At 40.4% G+C, this 9,105-nt stretch overlaps 1 protein-coding gene across 1 annotated transcript; it reads left to right on the forward strand.

Annotated features, from left to right (window-relative positions):
• The first annotated feature begins 338 nt into the window (after nucleotides 1-338).
• Nucleotides 339-5,469, forward strand: LOC147001786 (disks large homolog 5-like). Its single transcript, XM_085828578.1, has 5 exons — nucleotides 339-388; nucleotides 1,353-1,515; nucleotides 2,633-2,764; nucleotides 3,437-3,621; nucleotides 5,241-5,469. Exons 1-5 carry the CDS (start codon nucleotides 373-375, stop codon nucleotides 5,303-5,305), a joined length of 561 nt encoding a protein of 186 aa, XP_085684704.1. The 5' UTR covers nucleotides 339-372; the 3' UTR covers nucleotides 5,306-5,469.
• The last annotated feature ends 3,636 nt before the right edge of the window (nucleotides 5,470-9,105 follow it).

Here is a 9,105-nt window from a genome sequence, read left to right on the forward strand (position 1 = left end):
ATCGCCCACATCCAATGATGCTAGAGCTTTAGATCCTATCACAGATGAGCTACCCATGCCATGGCCCTAACAAAATCTCCCCATTCAAATCATTTGACTTGTAGTGAAGCAGAGAGAAATGTCTCATTTTGGAAGGAGAAGTTGCCAAGGGTTAACCCCTGGGTCAAAAGAGAGACTCCAGGAAAGGGCACTTCAGAAACTGGTCAAGATGGGGCAAGCTGGCAAGCAGGTAAGCCATGGACATTCCCAGTGACATCATCAGTAGTCACTTCCCTTGACAATCTCTTGTATCCAGGAGAACCTTAGAATCTTCAGTGATGTCACCAGTGTTGTGGTAACAGAGTTGCCTGTGAGATATTCCATTAGATCCTAATGGGTTCCCAAGCAGGTATGTTGTCCATGCTCCTCAGGGTATTTTGGAGGGAGAATATAATACAAACTGAGACCAGATCAAGGCAGAAGGACACTGTCCCTCTATCATGTTGGGAGAGGGCAAGAAAGAACTGGTCATGGAGAAGGCACAGTGAGACCTGGGCAAGGTTGCGGAGATACATGGGGGATGTGGGCTTGAGCTGGTCCTTGCAGGAATATGGCGTTTGATCTGGATCCTTCAGATTCCTTAATGGTAAAGCCAGAGACAAGAATATCTGATGATTAGTTTTTTAGACAGTGTGGAATTGACAAGCCTGCAGTTAATTTGCTGAGAGATCTTTATTTTCCTATGAATGGCAAATTATTCAAAGACCCAGCTCTATGAGATTAACAAAGTGTTGCTCTCAGGAAAGAGTGTTGAAGCACTCCATGCTGATATAGTTTCCTCTAGGTTACATAAGCATGTGATTCCAAGAACAGAGAGGTATATTCCCCTGCTCATGTATCAAGGTTTCAGACACTTTGGTATTGAACACGTATGATGTGGACTGATTCACAGTCTGGGGTCAGTGTAGTAGTGTATGAGCTCTCATCACACATTGTAATACGCCTAGAAAGGTGTTGGCTCATGGAATGTTAGGGGCTGGTGTTTATTGTCAATTTTCTTGTGCTAAGAGGGATGGAATATGTTGTAAGATATGAACTGAAAATGCCCTCCAATTCTTCTTTCTGGAGCAGCTTATTATGCATTTCAGGCCTGGGAGATTGCAGTAGGTTGTCAGGCATATGTTTAGTGATGGTGGATGGGAACAGGGACACAGCTGAGGAGACCAGCTTGAAGATAGCTTTCCTGCTCTTTCAGGGATTCACAGTGTCTCTAGATTTTGTTCTTCCTCAGGCTTCTGTGTGTGACAATGCATGGTTTCTGCTTTCCCTGCCCTATTTTCTCTACAAGTTTACTAGTGTTTATCTACCCACAGGGTCTTTTAGGAAGGCATCACCCCAAACTCCCAACATCAAAGAGCACAAGAAAAGAATCAAGAGGTTGGAGAAGCTCAAAAGGGATCTCCAGAACATAAAAAATGAGAGAGACAAACTCCAGGGAATCCTGGCCAAGTACTCTAACAAGGATTTGAATGACAGGTAGTCACTGTGCCTACTTCTTTACTATCTTGGGACCTTCCTGTTAAGCACAGATTCCCTCGTAACAGGACACTACAAACCCAGGCTGTCCACATATCCAAACTCATTTGGCTGATTGGAGTTTCAACACAGAACTTGAAGTTCAGATAGGAGTGAGATGGGGGTCACAGGAATTATGATGCCTCCAAAACTAAATCAGAGCCTTTAGCATGAATCACCATCTGGGGATGAAGGTAGTAATGTGTGAGCTCTCATCCTGCCTTTTAAGAAGCTTGCACAGGTGTTAGTTTGGGGGATTTGCTAGGTATTGTGTGTTTATGGCCTATCCTTTTAAAATTGATCTGGAGGTAATTTGGGTACAATTGACCCTGCCAACAGCTGGAGTGGCCTCGTCCCACATATTACCTCTCAGTATGACGGGATTGGCTGCAGTTCATCACTGCTTTTCTCAGATTTTATTCATTATACTCTCAGATAATGCCACATCATTATATTTATTTAGCATTCTGATTGAGTGTAAGTGTGTGTGTGTGTGTGTGTGTGTGTGTGTGTGTGTTTGCTTATCATCTGGAGAATCTATGTAATGTGACAGGTCATTATGTTTTGCCTGACACAGTTTCTAGGAAATAACAGTGAGGAAGCAAGGAAGGATCATTCTGAACAGCACAGGACTTGACTTCTGTGCTTACATTCGAATCTCCTGGTATATGTTATAAAGGCTTTTCCCTGTAGATATGATTATGTCCTTTGGGAATTTTTGTAGTAATAGAGCCAAGGATTGCCAAATCCTTGTCTAAAAACAGGAGGAGAGTCATAGAGATTTAACGTGGTCCCAGGCCTGTTGCACAGGTTCCAGGAAAGTTCGTTGAGAGCTAATCTATTATTTCAAGCCTCTTCAGTGAACTGAAGCAGGTGAGCTCCCTGCCATTACTTCCCTGTCTCTACTGGCCCCACGCCAAGGGTAATAAATTTAATAAGCACCAAGTGGAACTGGTGACAAGGAGCTAGGTTGTGGCATACATGGGTTGGGGTAGTGCATGATTCTCCTTGAATTGAAATGATTCTTGTATCCTTAGTTCACGGGATTATTTATTCCTTGGGCCATGTCCTCCCACAGGATCAACTTTGAGACATTCATGCTTGAGATGCAACATGACCAGGTGATGACTGACCTGAAGAGAATGCTCCAGGACATCAGTGAGGCCTTATACAAGTGCCAGGACTTGACTAAAGAAAATCAATATTACTGGTGAGTGACTAACATGGTCATGAAGCAAGAACTAGACACAGGATATGTCTGTCCATATGTGTCTTTGAAACAAAGTGAGGGCTCAGGTTCTATATTGTTTTCTCTAACAGGAAGCTTACCTTGTTTAAAGCAAGCCTGTAAGATTTTAACATCTTGTACTCATTTTGGCAAAGTGTGTAGAGTCTGTGAGCCCCTCAAGTCATTGTCCTTTACAACTAAGTATCCTCAAGATAGAAAATGTTTACCCCATGGTGGAAATAGTTATCAACCTTGAGCCTCTTGGGCTCTGAAATTAGATTCATAGATGAGGTTTCCCTGAGGAACATAGAACGACTGTGTGCTGCTTGGGTGTCTTCTCTCCTAGAGAAATTTTGCCCTATACCTACAGGTGGTTTTTTTATACTGTAGACATATAAGCACATATGGACCCCATGTTCTCTTCTGAGGGATACATGAATCCCTGTTGGTATCAGTGGTTTCAGAAGTACCTTGGGTTTTCTGGAAAGTGGCTGACCTATGGATTTGACCTCCCTCTAGTGATGCTCCATGGACAATCTGGATACTTGTCTGGGGCTGTCTGGGTATCAAGGCCCATGATAGGGGAATGGTCATCGGAGGAGTGGGAGGAAGATGGATACTGCCTGGAGTCACCATATTTTGTTTGTGGATCAGGTTCAGGAACTGCCACCTCCTGATTGAATCTAAGCTCATCCAGCTCAATGTCAGGATGTTGCAGAAGGAGAACAGACAGCTGCTAAGGGAGCAGATTGCCTTGGAAGAATGCAACATAGAAACAAAAATACTAAGTAAAGAAGGCAGCCAGAAGATCAAAGACAAATATAGCAGGCAAGCAGCAGGTAGGCTGAATGAAGCATCAGGGGCAGGTTGCCCTAATGTGTAAGCATAAACACAGTCAAGCCTATGCAACTGTCCTGAAACTTATGCAGGCTCTCTCCTATGTCCCATCCAGTTGTACAATTCTGTGATCATTACCAAGACTTTCTGTGGATTTGACCTTTTTTCAAGAAATTTAATTACTGCCATGCCCTCTCCTCCTCCTCCTTCTCCTCTTCCTCCTTGCAATTGGACACCTCTAGTTGGCCACTATAAGGCAGAGGAGATCCTGGACCCCTTATAGCATCTCGTTCTTGCTCTACAGTATGGAGAGGTGCCTCAGGATGCCACTTCCTGAATTATCTAGGAGCCAGGTCCTCTGTTCTGATCTATGGCAACTCACTCAGAGGGGCTTGTGCCCAGTTCCCTCCTAGGACAGTAGGGTAGCCTCCAATTTTAATGTTTTATAATTAAAGTCTTTAGTAAAAAAGAGTAAGTTCCACAATATACATATTTTAAAAATAAAACTTAGGCTTCTTTGACTTTCTTGTACTAAGTTAACCACCTAGAAATTCAAGGTATATCTGATTGGCTTCACCAAGAGGGTTCATAGAATCCTACTCTGCATCCCTCTCTTGATGTAGTTTTCCTTAGTATATCATGGCCTTGGCTTTGCTTCAGTACAGATTCCCCCTCAGAGTTTTTCAGAGTGCTGCATTTCAGAACAATCATTGCATGTCTATTCACTACCCTCATTAAGACTGACATTGGAGATGATTTTTATGTCACATGAACTGCAACATGTTGAAATGTTACTGTATAATAACCGTTGTTAACTCTTTTTATTGGTGCTACCAGGGTTTCTGAGATGTGGCCAAGGTAGGTTAATGAGCAGAATATATTTCAAGTTTGAGCTGGCTGGAAGATGTTCTTTGACCCCTCTTTCCTAGGACCTTGAATCTTGTTTGCCAGCTTGTCTGTGCAAGGCTTATACCATACTTGTAGAATCAGCAAGTATATGCATGGAAAATGTTCCTGACAAGGAAATCAGTACAGGCCAGGGCACACAAGCCGGTTTAGTCTAAGAGCCTTTTACACATCTTAGGTCCCAATAATTCCTCAAGTGACAGGAAATGTTCTGAAACATAGCCATCTTTTCATAGAGGAGTTTCTGTCTCTATGTGTGTGTGTCTGTGTGTGTGTTTGTGTATATTTGTGTGTGTGTGTCCTCTTGTCCATGGGTGTTTAGCATGTGTGTTTTGTATTTCAGTAATCATAGGTGCTTGTTATAGTTGCTTCATTATACAAGTGTGTATTCATGTACTCTTTTTGTATGTGTGTGTGCATGTGTCTTTGAAGGGATGCAATTGTGTGTCTTTGTACATATACGTATGTAATTGTGTCTATATATATTCATACGTTTGCTTGGTCATTAAACATCTTAAATGGTAATAGAGGAAATCTTTAATGAGAATTGTATTGTCAATTCATATTGCATTTTAAGAACCTCAAACATAGTAGCCCATCTTCATGCCTATCCACCTAGGTCACTAGAACTAAAGAAGACAAAAAATGGTATAAAATCTGATATTCCAAAATTTGTAGATTGAAAAATACTTATCTGTTTTGATTTTATTTGTAGGAAAACAAATAATTGTGGTACCTGGAAGTAAGGAGAAGGCTCCTATGTCAAATCCACGTTCCTGAGAGTCAAAAAAGCTGGCTAAGGCTTTGTGTTCCTTCTCTGCACTTGGTGAATAGTGATTGCCCACTGGAAGATCAACAACAGCATCAAAACCAACAACTTAAATAATGGACTTTGTGTGAATCTAAGGGGCATGTCTCTCTTAAAAAGAAAAAAAAATGGCATCTTCTAATGGAACTGAATATGTTTGCTATGTATTAGTCAGTTTGTTTCACTAGTATTAGAAAGGTATGAGGAAGAATTTATTAACATCTCATTACCAATAAAAATTAAGGTTTTTAAAATTATTATTAATGTTAATTAATTATTTATATACAGATCTCAGCTTCACCCTCCTCCCTCCACAATCCCTCTTTCCAGTGGCTCCCTGCTATCTACCCTTCCTACCCTTCTCCTCAGAATTGAGGAGGCCTCCTATGAATAACAACCAGCCTTGCATTATCAAGGTGCAGTATACCTAGGTGCATCTTTGTCTTTTCAGGCTAGATAAATCATGACAGTCAAGACAAGGTGATCCAAAATTAGGCAATATTTTCAGAGACAATCTCTTCTCTAGTTTTACGATTCCCACGGGAAGATCAAGCTATGCAACTGTTACTTCTTTGGAGAAGGCCTAGGTCCATCCCACATATATTCTCTGGTTCAAAGTTCAGTCTCTATGAGTTATTCAGAGCTCAGATTTGTTGAAACTGTAGGTTATCATGTGGTGTCCTTGATCACTGTGGCTCCTTCAACCCTGCCTCTCCCTCTTCCACAGAATTCCCCAAGCCTCTGCATCTGTTTCCAGAAGCTGCTGAGTGAAGGCTTTCTCTCTAACAATAGTTATGCTAGATCCATGGCTGCACATATACACAAATATCATTAACTATGTCGGGGGTGGGGGGGCTCCATTTCTTGGCATGGGTCTCAAGTTGGGCAAACCATTATTTTGTGCTTTCATAAAATTCAACTTCATCTTTTACCATGCACATCTTAAAAGCAAGAAAAATTGTGGGTCTAAGTTTTGGTGGCTGAGTTGTTGTTTCAGTCCCTCCACTGGAAGTCTTGTCCGGTTACAGGAGATGGCCAGTTCAGAATCCAGACTTTCCATTTTGACTCTTAGAGCCACCCTAAAAGATTCCTGGGTTTTTCTACTGTCCTGGGATTCTAGCTCTTCCCAGAGAGCCTCCCACCCCCAATCCAGGTGCTGCTATGAAGAGAGGTATACAAGTATCCTTGTTGTATGGTAGAGCATCATTTACATATATGCCCAGGCAAAGTTCAACTGGGTCTTCAGGTAGAAATATTTCCAGTTTTCAGAGAAAGCATCAAGTTGATTTCCAATCTGGTAGGACAAATTTGTACTCCCTCTAGCAGCAGTGTTATCCTTGGCACACATTTTCATCAGTATGAGCTGTCCCTTGAGTTTTTTACTTTATCCATTCTGAGGCTTGTAAGATCTCAGAGTACTTTTGATTTGCATTTCCCTGATGATGATGACTAGGAAAAGTGAATATATCTTTAAGTGCTTCTAAGCCTAGTAAGATTCTTCTGTTGAGAATACTCTCTTTAGATCTGTATCCCACTTTAAAATTGGGATAAAATTTTATTTAGTTTGTAGATACATAGTTTCGTGAGTTATATAAGAGTTAGTGAAGATCTTTTCGCATTCTGTAGGTTGCACTTTTGCCCTTTTGATATTACCTGTGTCATTGTGAAGCTTTTCAGTTTTATGAAGTCCCATTTATTAAATTTTTGCTATAAGTGTTAGACCTGTTGGCATTCTGTACAGGAAGCTGTCTCCTGTGTGATTGTGTTCAAGGTTATTCCTCCCTTTCTCTTCTATCAGATTTAGTGTATCATGTTTTAGATGAGGTCTTTGATCCAGTTAGACTTGTGTTTTGTGCAGGGTGAATAATATGGGTGTATTTTCATTCTTTAACATGCAGTCATTCAATTAGACCTGAGCCATTTGTTGAAGATGCTTTTTTTTCCACCCCACTATACAGTTTTAGTTTCTTAGTGAAAAATTAAGTTCTCATCAAGGTAAGGGGATTTGCTTCTGGGTCTTCAATTCAATTCCATTGGTCAAACTTTCTATATCCGTGCCTGTAGCACTTTGTTTGGTTGCTATTGCTCTCTAGTAAAGCTTAAATCAAAGATGGTGATGCCTCCAGAAATACCTTTACTGTAGGTGATTGTTTTAGTTCTACAGGGTTTTGGTATTGTTTTGTTTTTTGCTTTTGGTGGTGTTGGTTGTGGTTGTATGGTTTTTTGTTTGTTTGTTGCTTTTGATTTTATTTCTTTTTTTTTTTTTTGGCTTTCCATATTGAGTTGTGTAATGTCCTATCAAAGTCTGAAAAGAATTGTGTTGGAAATTTAATGGATGTTTTGCACTGAGCCTGTAGATTGCCTTTGGTAAGATGTTCACTCTTACTATGTAAATCCTACTAATCCATGAAAATGGGATATCATTTCATGTGGTGATATTTTCTTCAATTTCTGTCTTACAGGTGTGAAAATTCCTGACATAAAGGTCTTACATTTGCTTGGATAGAGTTACACCAAGATATTTAATATTATTTGTGGCTATTGTGAAGTGTGTTGTTTCCCTAATTTCTTTCTCAGTCCAATAGATGGTAGGCAACTTTATGATGTACCACTTGCTCAATGCTATATACATATGCTGAAGAAACCTAGTTGTTAATTGGAAACATCTAATATATATCCTTGAAAGACACAACAGACTTCGTTTGATAATGAGTGTCTTTAACTATAGGTTCAGACATTGGTATTCTTGTGTTCCACGTCTATAGCTAGGACTATAGATACTATCTTCAAAACAGTAAAAGAAAATGAATATAATGAACTCGTGGGATGTCACAATAGTGAAGGTGATTGCAACCAAGCTGGAGACCAGAATTTGATGTCCAACAATTGAAAGACAAGAGTAAATTGATTCACAACTTGTCTTTTAGGCTTCACCCAAGTGTGGGGGCAACAAGCACAGAGATGGATTCAATAATTCATAAGTGTATAAACAATGCACAACATGATAAAAATAGAGGGAACATGCCACAATTTATGGATTGTTATACCATAAAAACCATTACATTGACCACTATGTATGTGTCTTGTGAAGAGATTCTAGCCTACATCAGACTCTCCTGTCCTTATCCAAGTTTCTCTTTCCCTTCCACTCTGATATACTCCAATGGGACTCACCTAAATTCATCGTCATTTGCTAGCAAATAGGGTTTAACATGAAGGCACAGGACACAGTACTAACCTGATGGTGAGCCTTTGCAGTCAATGCATCCTGAAAGGCTTAGGATTTACCCATCACAGAAAGAGTCTTCAAAAGTAGCTTTGAATTACACTCTTTCAAAGACATGATTTCTTCCCCATGCTAATATCAATCTTCTGAGTTTAAAGAAGCCCCACACCCTACAGAAGGGACACTTTAACTTCTTCAATAACTGAATTTGAAGTACCAAGCCAGAATCCTAAAGGTTCTGTGTAATTCCAAAGCTTGAAAACTACCTGAAATATGGCATGAATAGCTGGACAGACATTCATCTGGAGGCATCTTCTCTGCCCACTTTTCAGGATGAAGAGCAGGGCCTTGTCCTCTACCATACTCTGTCCATCACAGTATGTTGACACTTTTCCTAATGAAACTGTTCATGCTAAGATGTAATCTAATAGCTTACATAATTTGGCCCAAATCATCCCACTACACATTAAGGCCGGACACCATTTTCTGACCCAGACTGGTAAGAGTTAAAGAAAGAGACTCGAGTTAATTCTGTTTCCCATGTTA

This window comes from Mus caroli, unplaced genomic scaffold, assembly GCF_978045245.1.
Source record: "Mus caroli unplaced genomic scaffold, Mus_caroli_1 scaffold_12, whole genome shotgun sequence".
Lineage (NCBI taxonomy): Eukaryota > Metazoa > Chordata > Mammalia > Rodentia > Muridae > Mus > Mus caroli.